The sequence below is a fragment of the Gopherus evgoodei genome, chromosome 1, assembly GCF_007399415.2.
Source record: "Gopherus evgoodei ecotype Sinaloan lineage chromosome 1, rGopEvg1_v1.p, whole genome shotgun sequence".
Taxonomy (NCBI): Eukaryota; Metazoa; Chordata; order Testudines; family Testudinidae; genus Gopherus; species Gopherus evgoodei.
The window spans coordinates 141,026,140-141,049,078 of record NC_044322.1 but is presented as its reverse complement, the minus strand read 5'-3'; the positions used below and the strand labels follow the sequence as shown (position 1 = coordinate 141,049,078).

General features: G+C 41.6%; 1 protein-coding gene across 4 annotated transcripts in view; it reads left to right on the top strand.

The window, feature by feature from the left end:
* SH3KBP1 (SH3 domain containing kinase binding protein 1) overlaps nucleotides 1-22,939 on the top strand; it is a 366,732-nt gene that overhangs the window by 172,205 nt on the left and 171,588 nt on the right. For all 4 annotated transcript variants that reach the window (XM_030574488.1, XM_030574496.1, XM_030574505.1 and 1 more), the window contains one exon: nucleotides 16,276-16,382. In XM_030574488.1, coding sequence (XP_030430348.1) covers nucleotides 16,276-16,382 — 107 coding nt within the window. The remainder of the gene's footprint in view (nucleotides 1-16,275; nucleotides 16,383-22,939) is intronic.

The window sequence follows — 22,939 nt, the reverse complement described above, 5'->3', positions numbered from 1 at the left end:
CACGCTCTCTTTCCCCTGACTGCCTCAACCCCTATTCACACCCCTTCCCCCTGACAGGCCCCTCTTGACCCCCCTGCTCCTTATCCAACCCCCCTGCTCCCTGCCCCCTTACCATGAAGCTCAGAGCAGCAGGAGCTCACAGCCCCACCGCCCAGCTGGAGCCAGCCACACCTCAGTGCTGCCCGACAGAGCGGCGGACCAGAGCACTGGCAGTGCGGCGAGCTGAGGCTGCAGGGGAGGGACTGGTGGCTAGCCTCCCTTACCGGGAGCTCAAGGGTTGGGCAGGACGATCCCATGGGCTGGATGTGGCCCACAGGCTGTAATTTGCCCACCTCTGCTCTTGCTGCACAGGAGAACTTCCGTTTGCCAGAGGACTAATATCCTCTATCAGTCAATTCCAACTTTCCATACACCCTATTTTGTGACCAAACCTACAAATGCTGTTTGTCATCTCTTTCAGCACCTTAATAAAAACATTTTAAATCTTTACGTCTGTACTCAAAATGAGTGAGATAATCTTAGGAATGTATGTGAGATTGAGATAGCATGTTAATGAGCGAGTGAGTGAGACTTGACATGTCTGGGTCCAGTCTTGTTCCCTTTGAAATCCATGGCAAGCTCCCCTTCCCCCTCCCACCCACATTGAGATCAAGGGAGTGTTTCTATCGACATCTATGGGCTTTAGATCAAGATCCATATATGTGCATTGATTTAAATTACTGATTTTAATCAGCAAGCGGAAAACCTTGATCATTGATTTTAATCTTGTTTTGCATTTGTACTTTTTTTCCAGGAAATAAGTTGATTCTTATTGGTTGGTAACCATTAAAACATGTTGATTTGCAACTAAATATAGCCTCTATACTACATTTAGTCTCTCTCTCTGTCTTTTTCCCCCTCTCTAACCAGGAGGATTTTTTTTTTTTTGCTAACCAAGAGGATACACTATGTCTATACACATTTATGTAACAATTATTCAGATTCTTAATTTTTACATTTATTATGTTTGAAAATAGTGAACGATGCATTTCATATTTACTGGATGATTAATTTTTTACTTAGAGAGACCAGGTGAGTGAGGTGACTTCTTTGTTGGACCAACTTCTGTTGGTGAGAGAGACAAGCTTTCACTTGGGATATGTGTCCAGCTCTGTTGGACAGAGATTAAAATTTAATTAAAATGCACAAAAAAACAGCATTTAATGTTTCTGAAATTAGTTAAATAAAACTCCCTTATGTGGCTGGATATGTAAAAAAAAAGTTTATCAAAACATATTTTGCCTTTAAAACGATCAGTATTTAACAAATTACTTATTATATGTAAGTTAGCAAATTTGAACTGGTGTTTCTGTCATTATACCCTTCAGGATTTTAGAACTAGTGGATCTCACCCTCTCATCTGATTTTTATTCAGAGATTGAAGGAAAAAACAAGCTTTTCTGCTTTTTCAGCTCCTATTTGGTTTATTAACTTTGAATTGAACTAATCATTGACTGAACTAGTTGAATAAACTGAAATAAAGAAATATTCTGTCTGCACTTGCAGAAGAGGCTGCTGATGTCATAAGCTGCTTTAGCATTTCAACAAACCCTGTTTCCAGGTGCTTAGCCAGTGACTTCTAGCGGCTCAATGGTTTGACTTTTTTTTAAATTTGGATGCAAGATAAACTGCTTAATATTATTTTTTAAATTAATTTAGATTATTCTAATAGATTATAGTAATTTTGGCTTTCATATTAAGTTGTCCATAATTTCCATTTAATTTTAAATATGTTCATTTTAATTTTTTTTAAAACCCTGTAATTAATTCAATTGAAATATAATCCAATTTTTTTAATTTTTAAAAATAATCTCTATTCATATGGCTCCATATGAAAAGCCAAGTAAAACTGACTTTCACTTCAATATACTATGATTTAATGAAAAATTGGTTTAAGTAGTGAATACTGTTTAGTTAAATCCAGTACGTTCAGTTTAATTTGTAAAGTGTCATTCAGGTTACTTGTTCACAACGTACAACAGTTTAAAATAATAAAATGCATGAGCATGCTGGGCACAGTCCATTTTGTAGGATATTATGAGAATAGGCAACATCTCTAGTGGCTTTGTGTGCCAAGTTATAAACATCATTTGCACATATTTTTAATTAGCGATGGTTAAAAGTTCATATTTCCGCTTCCTGCCTAGACCCTAGCTATAAACTTTGAATTTTATTAAACATTACTGATAGGCATCCTGATAAATAGATTTGCCATTTGTGTAAGGTTACTAGACATGCTGTCATAAACCTTAGTCCCAGATTTGGACCTTAGCGTCCAAAATATGGGGGTTAGCATGAAAACCTCCAAGCTTAGTTACCAGCTTGGACCTGTACTTGCTGCCACCACCCCAAAAAATTGAGTGTTTTTGGGCACTCTGGTCCCCCTGAAAAACCTTCCCTGGGGACCCCAAGACCCAAATCCCTTGAGTCTCACAACAAAGGGAAATAATCCTTTTTCCCTTCCCCCCTCCAGGTGCTCCTGGAGAGATACACAGACACAAGCTCTGTGAAACTACACAGAGTGACTCCCCCTCTCTGTTCCCAGTCCTGGAAATAAAAAGTACTTTCCTCTTCACCCAGAGGGAATGCAAAATCAGGCTAGCAAATCCAACACACACATATCTCCCCCCCGATTTCTTCCTCCCACCAATTCCCTGGTGAGTACAGACTCAATTTCCCTGAAGTAAAGAAAAACTCCAACAGGTCTTAAAAGAAAGTTTTATATAAAAAAGAAAGAAAAATACATACAAATGGTCTCTCTGTATTAAGGTGACAAAATACAGGGTCAATTGCTTAAAAGAATATTGAATAAACAGCCTTATTCAAAAAGAATACAAATCAAAGCACTCCAGCACTTATATTCATGCAAATACCAAAGAAAAGAAACCATATAACTTACTATCTGATCTCTTTGTCCTACACTTAGAAACAGAAGATTAGAAAACAGAACTACTTCTCCAAAGCTCAGAGAAAGCAGGCAGACAGAAAACAAAGACTCAGACACAAAATTCCCTCCACCCAAAGTTGAAAAAATCCGGTTTCCTGATTGGTCCCCTGGTCAGGTGCTTCAGGTGAAAGAGACATTAACCCTTAGCTATCTGTTTATGACGCCCCCCCAAATTGCAGACAGTGGGGAAGCTCACTGGCGGCGATTTCCTTCTAGAACTTTAAAATAAACAGATTACTACAACACATGCACCTTTACATATACTACTAAGTATATAACTAACAGACTTCTACATTTTAAGAACACTTTTAACTACTGAATTCTGGGAAACTCTCACGGGAGAGAGCATCAGCAACTTTGTTAGAAGCTCCTGTGATGTGTTGAATTTCAAAATCAAAATCTTGGAGAGCTAAACTCCAACGAAGAAGTTTCTTGTTGTTCCCCTTGGCAGTATGAAGCCACTTTAGTGCAGCATGGTCAGTTTGTAGTTGGAACCGCCGTCCCCAAACATATGGGCGTAGCTTTTGCAGGGCGTACACAATGGCATAGCATTCCTTTTCACTGACTGACCAGTGACTTTCCCTCTCAGACAGTTTCTTGCTGAGAAACACGACAGGATGGAAGTTGTGATCTGTTGCTTCCTGCATGAGCACTGCTCCTATACCACGCTCAGATGCATCTGTGGTTACTAGGAATGGTTTGTCAAAATCCGGGGCCCTGAGCACAGGGTCAGACATGAGCGTTGCCTTAAGTTGGGTAAAAGCCTTTTGACACTCATCAGTCCACTTAACTGTATTTGGCTGGGTCTTTTTGGTCAGGTCGGTCAATGGGGCAGCGATTTGGCTGTAGTGTGGTACAAATCGCCTGTAGTATCCGGCCAAGCCTAAGAAGGATTGGACCTGTTTCTTTGACTTTGGGACAGGCCACTTTTGGATAGCATCCACCTTGGCCTGTAGGGGGTTTATGGTTCCTCGACCCACCTGGTGCCCCAAGTAAGTCACTCTGTTTTGGCCTATTTGACACTTTTTGGCCTTAACAGTTAGTCCTGCCTGCCTGATGCACTCAAAGACCTTTTCCAGGTGTAGTAGGTGTTCGGGCCAGGAGTCTGAAAAAATGGCCACATCATCAAGGTAGGCAACTGCAAATTCTCCCAGTCCAGCTAGTAGACCATCTACCAGCCTCTGGAAGGTGGCGGGTGCATTTCGAAGGCCGAAAGGAAGGACATTGAATTCATACACCCCCGCATGGGTGACAAATGCTGACCTCTCCTTGGCAGGTTCATCTAGCGGTACTTGCCAGTACCCCTTGGTTAAGTCTATTGTAGAGATGAACTGGGCACGTCCCAACTTTTCCAATAGCTCATCGGTGCGTGGCATTGGATAGCTGTCCAGACGAGTTACCGCATTTAGCTTATGGTAGTCCACGCAAAAGCGTATTTCCCCATCTGGTTTGGGTACCAGAACCACTGGAGATGCCCATGCACTGGTAGATGGGCGGATTATACCCATCTGTAGCATGTTCTGGATCTCCCGTTCTATAGCAGCTTGGGCATGAGGAGACACCCGGTAGGGTGGGGTTCTGATTGGGTGAGCATTACCTGTATCAATGGAGTGGTATGCCCGTTCAGTCCGTCCTGGGGTGGCTGAGAACAATGGGGCGAAGCTAGTGCACAGCTCCTTGATTTGTCGCCGCTGCAGACGTTCCAGGGTGGTTGAGAGGTTCACCTCTTCCACGCCACCGTCTTTTTTCCCGTCGTAGTAGACACCGTCAGGCCACTCAGCCTCATCTCCCTGGACTGTAAACTGACAAACCTGTAAGTCTCTGGAATAGAAAGGCTTGAGAGAATTAACATGGTACACTTTAGGCTTTAGTGAGGAATTGGGAAATGCTATGAGGTAGTTTACAGTTCCCAGGCGCTCTTGGACCGTGAATGGCCCTTCCCATGATGCTTCCATCTTATGGGCCTGTTGCGCCTTCAAGACCATAACCTGGTCTCCTACCTTGAAGGAACGTTCTCTGGCATGTCTGTCATACCAGGCCTTTTGCTCTTCCTGAGCATCCTTTAGGTTCTCTCTAGCAAGGGCTAAAGAGTGTTGGAGGGTGCTTTGTAGGTTGCTTACAAAGTCCAGAATGTTAGTTCCTGGAGAAGGCGTAAACCCCTCCCATTGCTGCTTCACCAACTGTAATGGTCCCTTAACCTCGTGACCATACACAAGTTCAAACGGTGAAAACCCTAAACTGGGATGTGGTACAGCCCTGTAGGCAAACAGCAACTGCTGCAACACTAAGTCCCAATTATTGGAGAATTCGTTGATGAATTTTCGTATCATGGCCCCCAAAGTTCCATTGAACCTTTCCACCAGGCCATTGGTTTGATGGTGGTACGGGGTGGCAACCAAGTGATTCACCCCATGAGTTTCCCACAGTTTTTCCATGGTTCCTGCCAGGAAATTAGACCCTGAATCTGTAAGGATGTCAGAGGGCCAACCTACCCTGGCAAAGATGTCTGTTAGGGCCAGGCACACAGTGTTAGCCCTGGTGTTGCCTAGAGCGACTGCTTCTGGCCATCGGGTAGCAAAGTCCACTAAAGTCAGTACGTACTGCTTTCCTCTGGGCGTCTTTTTTGGGAAAAGGCCCAGAATATCCACAGCTACTCGCTGAAATGGGACCTCAATTATGGGGAGTGGCCGGAGAGGGGCCTTGACCTGGTCTTGAGGCTTTCCCACTCTTTGGCATACCTCACAAGACCGGACATACTTGGCAACATCCTTGCCCATCCCCTCCCAGTGGAAGGACTTCCCCAACCGGTCCTTGGTTCTGTTCACCCCAGCATGGCCACTGGGATGATCATGGGCTAAGCTTAAGAGCTTCCCCTGGTACTTAGTTGGAACCACCAACTGTTTTTGCGGCTGCCATTCTTCCCGGTGTCCACCAGAAAGAATTTCCTTGTATAAAAGTCCTTGGTCTATAACAAACCGGGATCGATTAGAAGAGCTGAGAGGCGGTAGGGTGCTCCGTGCCGCCGCCCAAGCTTTCTGAAGGCTGTCATCTGCTTCCTGCTCAGTCTGGAACTGTTCCCTTGAGGCTGGGGTCACCAGTTCTTCCTCAGACTGTGGACTTGGGCTTGGTCCCTCTGGAAGCGATGTAGGTGATGGGGTTGTTTCCGTTGCTGGTGAACCGCTCTCCGCTGGTGCACCTGAGGTTATTTCAGGCTCTGGCTGAGCCTTTTGGGTATGGCTGTCTTTTGCTTCGGCCAGTTCTGGCTCGCTGGCACCCTCTGGCGTTGAGGTTGAAGATGTGGTTGCACTTGCTGGTGCTGGTTGCTGTTCCAGTTCCGGGCCTGGGACTGGAGATGCTGTGGCTGTTTCAGTGGTAGGCATGGAATCCGGGTCCACTACCTCTGTCTGGGTCTCTGGTAACACAGACGGGGCCTCTGTGGACGGCTCAGGAACAGGAATGGGTCTGGAAGCTTGCCTGGTTTGGCTACGTGTAACCATTCCCACTCTCTTGGCCCGCCTCACCTGGTTGGCCAAGTCTTCCCCCAGTAGCATGGGGATAGGATAATTGTCATAGACTGCAAAAGTCCACATTCCTGACCAGCCTTTGTACTGGACAGGCAGTTGAGCTGTAGGCAAGTCTACAGCTTGTGACATGAAAGGGTAAATTGTAACTTTGGCCTTTGGGTTGATGAATTTGGGGTCAACAAAGGATTGGTGGATAGCTGACACTTGTGCCCCCGTGTCTCTCCACGCAGTAACCTTCTTTCCGCCCACTCTTAAATTTTCCCTTCGCTCCAAGGGTATTTTAGAGGCATCCGGGCCTGGGGATCTTTGGTGTGATGGTGGTGTAATGAATTGCACTCGCATGGTGTTCTTGGGACAGTTGGCCTTGATATGTCCCAGTTCATTACACTTAAAGCATCTTCCATCTGATGGGTCACTGGGCCGAGGTGAGTTACTGGAGACTGGTGAGGTGTAAGGGTAGGGTGTCTGTGGCTTTACTTGGGTGGTATGTGGGGTCTTTGGCTGTCCTCGGTTGTAGGGTTTATGGTCTGTGTGCCCCCTGGGGTAATCGTTCCCCTTGACAGTAGCTTTCTTGCTTTCTGCCAGTTCCATCCATTTGGCTCCAATCTCCCCCGCCTCAGCGAGATCTTTGGGTTTTCCATCTTGTATGTACTGTGTGATGTCTTCAGGAACACCATCCAAGAACTGCTCCATTTGTATGAGGAGGTGCAGTTCTTCCAAGGTTTGAACGTTGTTTCCTGTTATCCAGGCCTCATAGTTTTTTGCAATGTAGTAGGCGTGTTTGGGAAATGACACCTCTGGTTTCCACTTTTGGGTTCTGAAGCGCCGACGGGCATGATCTGGGGTTATCCCCATGCTGTATCTGGCCTTGGTTTGAAAAAGTTTCTAGTCATTCATTTGCTGCTTTGGCATTTCGGCTGCCACCTCTGCTAAAGGTCCACTGAGTTGTGGCCTTAATTCTACCATGTACTGGTCTTCGGGGATGCTGTACCCAAGACAGGCTCTTTCAAAATTTTCCAAGAAGGCCTCGGTGTCATCACCTGCCTTGTAGGTGGGAAATTTCCTGTGCTGTGGAGCAATAATTGGCGCCGGGTTGTTAGAGTTGGCTGGCACAGGTAGCCCAGCTTTTGCCAAGTCCAGTTCATGTTTTCTCTGTTTTTCCTTCTCTTCATTCTCTTTTTGTTGTTTTTCCATTTCTTTTTGGTGTTTTTCCATTTCTTTTTGGTGTTTTTCCATGTCTCGGCGGTGGGCCAACTCTTCTTCTGCTTGTTTCCTTCGGTAGGCCACCTCTTCTTCTTCTAGTTTTCTTTTGTGTGCTGCCTCTTTGGCTGCCTGTTCTCTTTGGTAGGCTGCCAGTTTGATGCTTTCTTCCTTTTCTTTCAGCTCCATCTCTTTTTGTTTTATTTCTAGTTCCTGTTTGTGTTTTTCCATCTCTCGCCTGTGTTCAGCTTCTTTGATTTGTTCTTCGGCCTCAATTTTTGCCTTAGAAGTCATGGTTCCTGTTTTCTTGTGTTGGGGTGCCCTCCGGTGTTTATCTTCTGAACTGCAGGTTCTCTGTTGCCTCCTGAAGTCTGCCTAGCAACAGTGCCTTTAGCTAATCTTCAATGTTAAGTAAACCTGAAAAACCACTTTATTTGCATATATATAGTGCTGGTAATGACTCTCAGTGGGAGTGCTATTGTGTGACAAAAGACTCTTAATAGCACCTTAATGATTTCTTGCTTAAGATGGAAGCTACAAACTGCCAGAGAGAGCAGAAAAAAAAAATTCTCTCTGGTTCCCTTTTAAAACCAACTGTTTCTCTCTGCTAAAAAGCCCTTAGCAGAGAAGAGAAAAATATAATATTCCTACTGGCTTCTGGATTCTGTCTATCTCCCAACCGCTGCTACACCATGTCATAACCTTAGTCCCAGATTTGGACCTTAGCGTCCAAAATATGGGGGTTAGCATGAAAACCTCCAAGCTTAGTTACCAGCTTGGACCTGGTACTTGCTGCCACCACCCAAAAAATTAGACTGTTTTGGGGCACTCTGGTCCTCCTGAAAAACCTTCCCTGGGGACCCCAAGACCCAAATCCCTTGAGTCTCACAACAAAGGGAAATAATCCTTTTTCCCTTCCCCCCTCCAGGTGCTCCTGGAGAGATACACAGACACAAGCTCTGTGAAACTACACAGAGTGACTCCCCCTCTCTGTTCCCAGTCCTGGAAATAAAAAGTACTTTCCTCTTCACCCAGAGGGAATGCAAAATCAGGCTAGCACATCCAACACACACATATCTCCCCCCCTGATTTCTTCCTCCCACCAATTCCCTGGTGAGTACAGACTCAATTTCCCTGAAGTAAAGAAAAACTCCAACAGGTCTTAAAAGAAAGTTTTATATAAAAAAGAAAGAAAAATACATACAAATGGTCTCTCTGTATTAAGGTGACAAAATACAGGGTCAATTGCTTAAAAGAATATTGAATAAACAGCCTTATTCAAAAAGAATACAAATCAAAGCACTCCAGCACTTATATTCATGCAAATACCAAAGAAAAGAAACCATATAACTTACTATCTGATCTCTTTGTCCTTACACTTAGAAACAGAAGATTAGAAAACAGAACTACTTCTCCAAAGCTCAGAGAAAGCAGGCAGACAGAAAACAAAGACTCAGACACAAAATTCCCTCCACCCAAAGTTGAAAAAATCCGGTTTCCTGATTGGTCCCCTGGTCAGGTGCTTCAGGTGAAAGAGACATTAACCCTTAGCTATCTGTTTATGACACATGCCCATTTACTTATAAATTCAGAGGGGAGAATTGCATTGAGAATATTAAAATTACATGGTTAAGCACCTTGCTCTACAAATGCCAACTGAGGTTGCAACTTCAACCTTGCTTGTGTTCCCTTGTGCATATGCGTTATGATATAGACTTTAATTATGTGATCTACTACTGTTTTAAAAATACAATATATCATCTGTTTTTCTACCAGCTTAGCTGCAAGTATATCATCTCGTTATAATTTGATATTTTTGAATAGTTACACTGTGGTAATTTCATTGTTACCGTGGTCCAGTATATTTATTTGCTTACATATTTTATATATTAATATTTATTATTTCTATGACTGTAGCACCTAGGGGCTAGATCTAAGGGGGACTTAGGTGTTTTCGCACCTAACTTTTAGATACCCTGTTGCACAGTGGAATTCACAACCCCAAGTTAGGCACCTAGGGTCTCCATACAAAGCACAGGGTGAGTCAGGCGTCTATAAAAGGGATTCACAGAAGCCAGCATGCTGAAGGAGGGGATATTTAAGCTAGTCAATGGGAAAGGTTGTGGAGAGGCGTGTAGCCTAAGCTGCTTCCTTCAAAGGGCATTTTTAAATGAGCAGGTCTGGATGAGTTACATCCAAGAGTTTGAAAAGAACTGGTGGAGGAGCTTTCGGGACCATTAATGTTGATTTTCAGTAAGTCTTGGAACACTGGGGAAAGTTCCAGAAGAATGGAGGAAAGCTAATGTTAGTGTATTGTATAGTAATGTAGTTAATGTATTTTAAAAGGGTATGTAGAATGACTTGAGTAATTATTGGCCTGATGGTTTGACATTGATCCCAGACAAGTTGATGGAGCAGCTAATACAAGACTCAATTAATAAGAAATTAAAGGGGAGAATGACATAAATAATGCAAATCAACATGGGTTTATGGAAAATAGATCCTGTCAAACTAATTTGATATCTTTCTTGGATTAGAGTGCAAGTTTGGTTGAGAAATGTAATAGCATTGATGTAATATACCCAGGTATTTGACTTGATACTGTGTGACATTTGGTTTTAAAAAAAACAAACAGAAAGATATAAAACTGACATGGCACACATTAAATGGATTAAAAGCTGGCTTACTGATAGATCTCAAAATGTAATTGTAAATGAGGAATCATCATCGCAAGGGTGTATTTCTATTTGTCAGATTTTTTTTGATAAAATGTTTTTCAAGGAAAAAACCTGTCTAAAGATAGTTTTAATTAAGATCCATTAAAGCTCAAAGATATCTCATCATGGAATAGGGATTATAAATTCTAATTCTATAGTGTGAGACAATATATTCATGTAATGTTTAAGAAAAGTTTTGTAAATGAGTTCCAATAGTTCATGGATTAGGGACCCAATTTTATGTATAGATTATTTAGGTTACTCTTTCTTTCTACCTCATGGGACTCAGTGCTCAGTTTAGAAGATACCATCAGAGATGCTTAGTTTTGCAGTTCTCAAACTGTGGATTTGTGTCTCCAGAGGTAACATGCTTGTTAACAGCAAAAATGTTTTTAAATAAATAATGTATAGAGGTGAGAAATAACAGATCTCAACTCTATTGTCCTGCAAATTTGTGTACACAGAATCAATCCCTTACCTCTCTCTAAAAGTGCAAAGTTTCAAAAAGTTCAATGAATAGAAGATTGTTGGGGGGCGGAATAGATCTGGACAAGGAGAAGACATCTGGAGATAAATGTGAGAAGAGAGGGACATATGCTTGTTTTGTTAAAATATTATGTTTGCTGTTGAAGAAAAAACTCTGGAATGCTTAACATTGTTGTTTTAGTTAAATAAAACAATTTAAATGTCTGTCTGGTGATATTCTCCTTCTAATACAGCATGGCAAGAAAATCCCCCAAATATTAATGATTAACCTGTTGAATTGGAGACAGTTCACCTCCCAATGACTTCATAAATATCTGCTTCAATTACCTTTGGTAAATGAAATAACCAAACAATCATTCATTTCCTGATATAGCTGTAAAACTCACTTGAAAAGTTTTCAAAATAAATGACTGTTTAAAAATGTATAGTGTGTACCTTCTAAAAATGAAACTTACATCTGAGTTGTGAAGAATACAGTATGTATTAAGGTTATAACAATCAACAAGAATCTACTTCTGTGTAGAAAACCACAATTAAATAGAGTCTTCCTGACTAGTGATTTAAATCATGATTTAAATCAATTTGATTTAAATCAAATTCACCCTAATGTCAAACCATGGGCAGTTTGATTCATGTGCTGTTCAAAAATTCCAGTACTTTTAAAATGGGAAAGGTGCATTGTTCACCTCCTCCTTTCCACCTGCACTCAGAACTGGCTGAACTGCTTATGCCCAAACTTAAAAAGAAAAGCGGGAAATTTCCATCCAAATGGTGAAATTTTCATCAAATTGAAGGACCAAAAATAGGATTAGAATGGAAACTATATGCAACTTTAATTGCTGGAGTTGTTGCAGATACTACTGTAATCATAATTTTAGTAAGAAAATGGTTTAAAACTTAACTGCACATTGACTAGCCAAGTACAGTACATTTTAATTTCACAGTGTGTCTTTAATACATCTCACAACACACAGCAGTTACAGCAATAATTTCAGTACAAGTTTAATAATAGGTGGGAATATTGGTGGGAGGTGGGGAGGCAGGGCAGACAGCCTCAAGACTGATATTTTGTCTTTACTGTCTGTAAGCCATTCCAGGTGATAGTCATGATTCCTGAAGGTGCTGTGTTGAGAAACATTGTGTACTAATTAGACAAAAAAAACAAACCTCAGGCGAGTGACTGGCATGGGAATTATACAAAAATATCTCTATCTTTGCTAACAACTCCTGTATGTGTGCTGCTTGTTGACTCTGAACTCTCTTTGAATCAGCTCTGTTTTCACAGTGATCTAGTAGTACCAGCTGGATTCTCGTTGAACTACCCATGTTGCTTCGTCACACCATACAAAACAAAACAACCCTTCTGCTGTATATAGTTCTTAGCGCTGCTAGTATGCTGTCCTCAACAGATTCTAAACCTGTACATAAGCAGTTAGCTGTTCGTGGGGCCTGGCTGTTTACTTGTGTCCCCTTGTTGAAACCAAAAGAGAGAACTGCTGCTTCTGTTAACAGTTGCATTAGAAGAAAGAGAAGAACTGGATGATACTCTGTGTCTCACCTAAGGTGACCAGACAGCAACTATGAATAATCGGGACATAGATGTGGGGGTAATAGGAGCCTAGATAAGAAAAAGACCCAAAAATTGGGACTGTCCCTATAAAATCGGGACATCTGGTCACCCTAGTCTCACCTTCTGTTCCTCGTTGTTCTCCATTTAGATACTTCTTTAGAGAAAGATCCAGGGAGAGAGAGAAGCGAGAGAACCAGGAGACTAATCTGAGGAACTTTGAACAGTTGGGTATATTGAATGCTGTGGGTTGACCTTTCTTGTCTGGTATCATGCTGCTTTCATGTCTTCATGTACTCTGTAACTGCTGTAGACATGTCTGAGAACGGAACTGTAAGTTCATGATCCCCATAGTTATACTTTGCACTTCTGTAAAGTTTTTTGGGATCTGAGAGTTTTACAAATGTTAAGTTGAGTTTAACTCACAATAGATGAGAGAAGGAGATAAAATACAATTTCCTCTATTTACAAATGGGGAAATAGAGTTCCAAAGATCTTATGGAACTTACCCAAAGCCACACAGTAATTAAGTGGTAGAGCAGAGAAGAGAACACACATCTCTTGGCTCCTGTGCTTTCTTCACTAGGTGTTTATTCCTAAATTTTAAAATGTAGGACATTTTTCACTGGTAAGATTTCTCCCCGCCCACGGTTTTCTTGGATTCTCCATGTGCCTAATGCTCCGCTATCAATGGAGCTGAAGTCAATGGAGTTGCACTCACTTTATTTTTAACTTTTCTGGTTTTGCTGAGACATGAAGTGGATTTCAAAGCATTTGCCTCTTGTCTCTTTTCCCCACCTTTCTCACAAGAGCAGGATTAAGAAAATAGCAGTAGAGAGGACAGTATATTGGATGGATGCGGTTTATAGCTCTTTGTTTATTATACATTTTCCCTCTTGCATTGTAGAGTGGCCCCACTTCACACTCATTGAAGCTACGTTGGATGGATAATTACTGAAGCCGCTAGGAATTATTCTAAACATATACAGTATATCTTTCCTCCTTCACCTCATGACTTTTGTATAATCTTTTTTTCCTGCTGGACTGCAGCATTGAAGGAGCTTCCTTTCACTTGTCCTTCTCTTGTACCGACTTGCATTACGTTATTAGAGGACTTCCCATGTTGTTCTCTTGCTCTTTGAGCAAGTTCTGATAGACCTTAAGATAAACATTAAGGACCCGAAGTATACTTTTACCTTAGCACCTAGGAGCCCCCAGTCATGGACCAGGATCCTATTCTGCTAGGTGCTGTACAAACTCACAACCAAACGACAGTTCCAGAGAGATTACAATAAAGTGATTACATCTTTGTGGTAGTAAGAAATTTTGAAACAAAACGTCATACTGAAAAATCCAAATGTTTCATTTTATTTGATGTGAAATGTTTTTAGTTTTTTCAGATTTTATTAGTTTTCTTTTCCCCAACTGAATCAATTAGATGAAATTGGCACAACTTTGCATTTCCCCCCAAAATAAGTTGTGTGTGAAAAATTTTGACAAGCTCTGTTCTTGGGAATAAAATAAGACCAGTTGAACCTGCCTAAAACTGGATAGCTTGCACGAGGAGTATATGTGCACACTGAGTGTGAGTGAGCTGCTGATCTAGTAAGAGGAGAGACTGGATGTGTAGTTGAGAGGAAGGCCTTTTCTACAACTCCAGTAGCTATACTTCCAAATTTAGGAAACATCTGAAGGATTCCTGGCGTTTGTAAGTGTACTTTGATTTGAGGCTTAATGTTTTCATGTTTCTTTTACATACATATTAATCTTCCCATTTTATACAAGCTCTTCAACATGAATTGACCAGGGAAGACACACTTATAGCAATGACACAAAAAGATCATAAGTAAAAAAAAACAAAACAAAAAAAAACCAGAGAGAGAGAGAGATTCACATGGTTTTATCAGTAGTATCCAGTGCTGTATCGATTTCTTATTCTCTTAGGTCATGTCTACACTATCGGCTAAATCAGCACCGCTTCAGTTGATTCAGTGGTGTCCGTTTAGCAGGTTTGGTCAAGACACGCTAAATTGATGGGAGAGCACTCTCCCATTGACATCAGTACTCCACCTCCCTGAGTGCTCTCCCTTGTAGGCACTACTGTAAGTTGACCTAAGTTACGTCAACTTCAGTTACGTAACTTACGTAACTGAACTAGCATAACTTAGATCAACTTACAGCGTTGGTGTAGACCAGCCCTTAGAAATGTCAAAATCATTTATCCTTGAGTCACCCAATATTGATTATAAAATACCATGGCACCTGACGTACTTCAGTCTGTCAAATCAGTCAACAGTTACCACTTCATAAGTGCTGATATTCATATAATGAGGATGTTTATCTTTAGAAAAAATCTGTTTTTTATTTGCAGCCTCTAACTTTTGCACAGTCCTGAAGGCATTCTATGCAGAGTGTATTTATTAGGATACAGCCCAGAAATCACCCAAGTGAAATCATCAATGTCACACAATACTTTTCATTAGTGTAAGTGAAGAAAAATAAACTGACATTTTTTATGAAAGAACTGAGATAGGTCAACTGCATTAAAATATATTTATTTTTAAAAAATTCAAATAGTCATCTGCTGTTTATACTATACCTCAGAGACAAGGGAAGCTTTTTTCCAAAGCCTGAGATGGTAAAATTTAAAAGCTAAGTCAAGGTGAAGGTAAAATTGCCTTTCAGATTTTGTCTGCATGGGACTACCTCCAGGCTCTTTTTTTTTTTTTTTTTTAAAAAGACCAGCTTTCCAAACTGAAAAAAGAGAATCAGCAATTATATGACTTTTCCTCATTCATTTGTCCTAAAGAGCCTTTCTAATACTGTCGAGTATTTTGTAGAGTAAACATCATGCTGACTGCATGACTTTTTTTGAAATGGAAGTCTAGGGGCATTTGGACCATAATTATGAAGACACACCTGATTTGTGTGTGTGCATTTGAGGAGATTTAATATTCCACGTTATAAGTAAGCAAATTACGCATGAAGTGAAGAAATGTATTGACAGTTTTTTCATACGGCATATGGTATGGTTCCTGCATTGCAAGGCATCTGGACAAGAAATTTCCTTATTTATGACAGAAGGAGCTGCATTTTAATTGGTTTTGATCAGTCTACTGTCCATGTCTACCAACATGCAAAATGCTGTTACTTTCTTTGTTTTGGTAAGTGGCTTTTTAACCAGAAGAGGGTGGGTAGGATGTTTCAGCAGTTAAATTACAGAAAGTTTTCTTTTTCCCTCTCAGTTTCACAACAAAGTCCAAATACAGCTGTTTAGCAAGCAGTATTCCAAAACTGAATCTTCCCATTTACCTGGCTGCATTTAAATCAACACCCTAAATTTAGATTAGTGCGCAAGTATGCCATTTAAAAATATATATCTACAGAAGATGACCCTACTGTTGCACTGACATTTTAAAAGAGAGAGATGAGCAAGCAGCAACAGTAATAGTAGTAGAAGAAAGACGTTTATCTTACCTGAATATCCCATTGTATCAATTCACATCAAAAGACAAAAGTAGCTGGAAGGAATAATATGCTCTATGGTCCTCTGAAAAATTCTGAATATTGATCTATTTTGTAAATCGATTCTAGGCACATTTATTAGGGATTGCAAACATTCAAAAAGTTTTTAATAGTGCTCATTTATAACACTGCAATGCTGCTTCACCTTCAGTGCTGTCCCATGGAGTGTGTTCCGGGGCACAGTGTAGCTGGGTTGCTTGTTCAGGAAGCCTCATATTATTTAAATTTTCATCTAAACATTTTGCTCTATTCTTTCATCTCCATCTCCAGGGGAGAGAAATAGGAGGAGAAGATGTCAGGTGGCTTTCAGTTACATGCCTCAAAATGAAGATGAGCTGGAGTTAAAAGTTGGTGACATCATTGAAGTGATGGGAGAAGTAAGTAACTTTTATGTACTGTGTCGGTGCACAGTCTTCATTTGCTTTGTACACGCTAACCTTTCCGAGGGTAATATGTTTTAAAACGATTCAAAAGAGAGTTTTTTTACTGTTCTTTTGTTTGTGTTATGTCAGTTCAGTTTTTTTGCCCCTTATGATTCTGTTGTAATTTGATCTGCTTCAAAGCTTTACCTGCAGGAATATGTGCATACTCCACACCAAGTGGCATTTGAACACAGATCAGTTTCTAAGATTGGGCACCTGTCAAGGTCTTTTCCCCACTTTGAACTTTAGTGTCCAAAAAGTGGGGACCTGCGTGATCACTTTTAAGCTTAATTACTAGCTTAAATTTAGTACGCTGCCACCAGCCAAAATATAGTGTTTGGCACACTTCCTGTCCCCCCAAAAACCTTCCCTGGGGAACCCAAGACCCAAACCCCCTGGGTTTAAAACAAGGAGAAATAAACCATTCCCCCTCCTTTCCCACCCCACCCCCAGACTTTCCCCTCCCTGGGTTACCTTGGGAAGCTATGCAGATCCAAACTCCTTGGATCTTAAAACAAAGAGGAATTAACCATTCCCTTCCTTTTCCCCCCCACCAATCCCTGGTGAGTTTAGACTCAATCCCTTGGATTCCAAAACAAGGAAAATCAATCAGATTCTTAAAAAGAAAGCTTTTAATTAAAGAAAGAAAAAAGTAAAAATTATCTCTGTAAAATCAGTATGGTAAATGCTTACAGAGTATTCAGATTCATATAGACTAGAGGGACTTCCCCCTCCCCTAGCCTGAGATTCAAAGTTACAGCAAACAGAGGTAAAAATCCTTCCAGCAAAATACACATTTACAAGTTAAAGAAAACAAACATAAGACTAATCTGCCTTTCCTGGCTAGTACTTACTATTTTGAAACATGAGACACTGATTCAGAAAGATTGAAGAAAACCTAGGTTGTACGTCTGGTCCCTCTTAGCACCAAGAGCGAACAACGAACAAAAAAAAAACCACAGCACAAACAAAGACTTCCCTCCACCAAGATTTGAAAGTATCTTGTCCCCCCATTGGTCCTCTGGTCAGGTGTCAGCCAGGTTCACTGAGCTTCTTAACCCTTTACAGGTAAAAGAGACATTAAACCTTAACCATCTGTTTATGACAGCACCATTTTCAAAAGTTTAGATACTTAGAACCAAAAGCTTAGAACCTGCAAGTGGTTCTGCATACACAGATCTGCTTGTCGGATCTATTTTCTGTAGTGTTCCGTCAATACACCTTCTGATCTTGCTTCATTGAAGCTGTTAGAAGTTATCCTCTTCATTTAAATATCAGGACTGGGAACTAAAATACTAACCTGGAATCTTTGGAATGAATCAGGATATTCTCCGTCATTTAATTTTATTTATTCAGCATTAAAATGATCTATCTAAGGATTCAGTTTGATGAAAAGTCCAATAAAATGCAAGTTATCAACTGCCATGATTTATTTCCAGGGATTTTTTTCAGTGACTGAGCAGCTAACAAATCAGCATTTGTTATTCTGCTGAGGATATGGCCAGTTTTATTTCTCTTTTATCCATCACTTAAATAACCAACAATCCATTTCTTAAAAAAAAAAAAAAATTCATTGCAATCTAGTCAGGTCTTTATTGCCTGTAAAAAGACTAAACTTGACATATCCAAATGTGAAGGGCTTAGTAATCACTGTTTCTTCTTTAACCTGAGTGCATACACTGCACATTGTCCTTCCCAGAACCAGACATCTCATGTCACCTAACTAACCTTATTTTGGCTGTGAGCAGAATTGTAATGTAGGATGTCAAGATTATAAGATATTGGCTAGGACATTTGGATGGCACTATTCACCCAACATTCTAATGAGTTCCAAGACTGAATTTAAGCTCTCCTTGCTGTGCAATTTGAAACATATTAGACCTTATATGGACATAGAAAACCTTCCTTGAATTGTCGCACTTAAAACTTGATAAATCTATCTTCGAAGAACAAGGTGATGGAATAAAAAGCCCTCCCAACATAAACTAAATAGGCCATCCATGAGGAAGAACTGTCACCCTCCAATGAATCGTATAAGTAACTAATTTAATTGGGAGCCCTCTAAAGTTCAGCCAACAAACATATCCCTTGTTTCTTTTCACGCACATTTTAATAACTCCCTTTTTCTATAATCAGTACAGTTTTTCAAATCCAGATGAGATTGAAAATGTTCGTTACATGTGGAAGTTGTAGACATATGAAAATGAAACATTCCACTCCCTCATCCTCCACCCCATACACACCCATGCTCATAGTTAAGGGAATGTTTTTCAGAAGTAGATGTTTACATAATAATTAAAATATGTTCAATTAGTAATACACACATCTGGCATGGAATTCATAATTCTGGCTTGATTGGGGCTGCTGAAGGGAGTCTGAGTGTCTTGCAGATTCTTTGCTCTAGGAAAATGTATTAGCTAAGGCAAGGTTCTATTGGGCAGACCTGGGGGAAGCACTGCTGGGATTTCTTTTACTGCTGCACTGAAGAGGTTTGCCAATGGCTAGCATGTGCTGTTGACCATAACACCTGTGGCAGCTGGCTAGAGAATAAGGGGACTAGAAGTAGATGAGCTGTTGCCCCTTCCTAATACTCACTTGTGTCGGAGGGAAATATCCTACATTATCATTTGCCCAAATGTAGGATCTTCCTTACTTACTCCTCACTGCATTAGTGCAACACAGGGTGTTATCTTAGCCTTCCGACTGGGTTGATGGAAGAAAAAATTTATTCTGCAAAATCAAAATTCTTAAGATCACAGTGAGTATAACCACAGGGCATTTATTATAACCAGGGTTGTTTTTTAGAATGGTGATGTGGAATAGATTGTCTGTGTTCTGTTCTTGTCCCACTACCTTTCTGATTCATATGAAAGTACAGCAGGCTTTTCACCATTTCACAGGAATTTTATCTGCCACAGAAAGCTGCATCAGTAATTTACTGCTTGTCTTTCTGCATGCCAGTGTTACTGTGTACAAAGGTATAGCACTGCAGTGTGAACCATAGCACTTCTGACATCCCATAAATACCACTTTACTTAGTATAATGCATCTCTAAGCTATGAATGCCTAACCTGTGGAATTAAGAATATAAGCATCTCAGTTGTGCAAACCAGAAACATATTTCTGTAAAGTTTTACTTTATGATGTACCATAACATGTACATTCAAACGATGAATGCACAAACCTATCATATGAATCATGCTTTGCAAAAAGTTCATTAATATTTAGTAGCACCAGCACAAAATTTATTTGCTCAGTCTAGACCATTGTGATTGAAGATGAAAACCTGAATTATAGTTTATTTGCTTGTTAAAAAAATATTTACCCTGTGTAAATTTTGCAAGGTTAGGTCTATAGCTATCCTGACTTATTCCCAGTCCTGCCCTTACCCACCAAATCTTTTTTTATTCACAAGTATGAGGTATGACGCCATGCCTGTGAATTTTAGGCCTTGTCTACGCAATAAAATTGCACTAATTTAACTAAGAGCTAGTCTACACTGGTACCATTTTATTGCTCAGATTAAAAAATTCTCATAACCATTTTATTGAGAAGCTTTGGTGCAAGAGCTTAAAATTTGGCCGTAGCATCAGGGATGAGCCTTTTGCTGATCCTACAAGAATTCATCCACATATGATAAAGTTATAAACCTTTGAATACATTCTGTCTGTATAGGGTAACCAGATAGCAAATGTGAAAAATTGGGACAGGGGGTGAGGGGTAATAGGTGCTTATATAAGGAAAAAGCCCCCCAAATCTGGACTGTCCCTATAAAATTGGGACATCTGGTCACCCTATGTCTGTACCAAGCCTGCTGAATGTAAGAGATATAGGGGTTGAGCAGGGCTCTTCCTAGTTGCTTTGGGCCACTGGGGTGTTGGGCACCAGAACTGAGAGCAGGGAGATGGCCTGTTTTGTGCTCTCAATACTCCCACCCTGCTGTCACACAGGTTGCGAGGATAAAGAGGAAGCAACCTGCCTTAAATGCAAAGTAGTAAGAAATGATGTGGGAAGAGAATGTCACAAGGTGGGAGAAGAAGCTCATAGTTGGAAGTGGGTTTGATAGGAGCAGACAGGGACAGGTGCTATTGGGACAAAAGGGTCTATCAGCACTAAAGCACATACTCTCTAGCAGAACCTGAAATTGAACCCAGTAGTTCTGTGCTTCTACATTCATCTGTTGTCAGTAAATAGCTGTTAAACCCAAAAACAAAGTGTCTGATTCACCCTTATGTGGCTGGTCCACAGAGAGGATGACAATATTACTGCTATGAGATACTCTGTTAGCTCAAGTGGTAGAGAACTCTGCTGTGGATCTAAGGGTCTGAACCTGCAGATGGCCCAAGTTGAGGGGCAGTACTGTTTCAGATGATGAAACTTCTATTTTTAATTTTTTTTAATTGAGTAATTACAGTGTTAAAAGCATACATTAAAAGAACATTAAGGTTGCAAATTTAAGCACTAAAAGTAGGAAATGCCACATTAAGGCTACTTGTGCAATCTTAATTCAGTCCCTTTGTGCACATGCAGTGACATTGGCCTTCAGTTACATGTTCACATACAGGTTTTTCCACAAGATCCCCTGCCTTACTCTGTGCACAGGATGGGGCTGTGTTTTGGCACTGAAGCTTGTAGATGTGTAGTTACTTCTGGGAGAATTCTGCACTACTGTGCAATGCAGAATTTCATTTTTCTCTGCAGAATAGGTGCTGCAGAGCTGCTGTTTGCCACTAGGGGCCGCTGGACCCGGCAAAGCCCTGGTCCCTAGCTTGCAAATACAGGACACTGCCAAGGAGAGGTGTGTGTGTGCATGCACAGAGCTGGAGGGTTCCCAGCAGCTACAGTTCCTGGAACACTCTGAAGAAAGAAGGCAGCATTCAGGAAACTGTACAAACCTAGAACCCAGCATCAGGCTGTTTCTCTCTCTGGGTCCCTGGGCTCTGGGAGTGTAGGAGGATGTGGGTGTCTGGGATAAGGGTCGCTGCTGCTAGGCTCAGGGGGGTAGGAGGATGTAGGTGTCCGAGGGAGGGAGGCTGGGTTCAGGGAGCCAGGGGTGTGGGTGTCTTGAGACCAGAGAGGGAGAGTTTTCCCCCAAGATGTGCGCAGCTAGCACGTGTGACACACCCAGACTGAGGCACCCAACTAAAACATAACAGAGAAAAGGAACTGGGTTGTCCTAGGGGTTTCTTTAACTTGCTACTGCTGGGGCAATCTTTTGTTGTCTGTATTGTTACAGACGTTGTTGCTGACAGGTATTTTGAAATAAATTACCAAAGTAATTGAAATTGGTGTGATTATATAGTGTTATTTTGACAAATAAAACATGCAGAATTTTGTAGAATTTTAAAATACTGTAACTCCTCACTTAAAGTCATCCCGTTGTTTCGTTGCTGATCAATTAGGGAACATACTCATTTGAAGTTGTGCAATGCTCCACCCTTACGTTGTTTGGCTGCCTGCTTTCTCCACAGCTGGCAGCCTCCCTATAGCCCCCTCCCCCCCAGCGCTTCCCACCCACCCGCAGACGCTGTGGATCAGCGCCTTCCCCCTCATCCCACCGCCTCCTGCCCACGACAAACAGCTGGCTTGCGGTGTTTTGGAGACTGGAGGGAGAGGGGAGGAGCAAGGACTCGGCATACCTCCCCCCTCCCTCCCCTGCCCTCCCGAACGCGGCAAGCCAGCTGATTGCCCCAGCAGGAGGGAAGGGGGAGGAGCGAGGACTTGGCACGCAGGCTCCCCCTCCCTCCTCTGCTTCCTGAACGCAGCAGCCAGCTGATTGCCACGGGCAGAAGGGAGGGGGGAGGAGTGAGGACTCAGCGCACCTTCCCCCCCCCTCCCCTATGCGGCAATTGGGAGGGGAGAGAGTGGGGAGGAGCCGGGACGCAGCGAGCGAAGTAAAGGGGGAGGAGGTGGAGGAGAAGAGGCGGGTCAAAGGTGGGGGCTTGGGGGAAGGAGTGGAGTGGGCTGGCTGAAGGTTGAACCCCCGCCTCTGGTGCTTGCAAAGTAGAGGAAGCTGCCCTGGAACCTAACCGTCCCCCCCCCATTTACATTAATTCTCAGGGGAAATTGGATTAGCTTAACATCGTTTCACTTAAAGTCGCATTTTTCAGGAACATAACTACAACATTAAGTGAGGAGTTACTGTACTGTATGCAGAATTTTTTAATTTTTTGGCACAGAACTTCCCTAGGAGTGTGTAGTGAAGAAACTTGTCTAGAGGACCCCAGAGTTCCTGTGTGATACTATTCAAGTCACTTAACCACACTTTAATGCTAATTGTGTGTTCCTCATGTTCTGAGTGGCCAGTGTGAGACACCTGAGCCAGATTTGCATAAATGCTGACTGTTCACAGCTGGAAATGAGGTGGATTAGACCTGTGCATTGAACATATAAAGTTCTTAAAATGCTAAGTACTCTGAAAAAAACAGGCCTTTGATGTCTTAAATTGGACTTGCAAAAGTAGTGGACACTTTTGACTGTTTCGGCCTTAATTTCTGTGCTTCAGTTCCCCA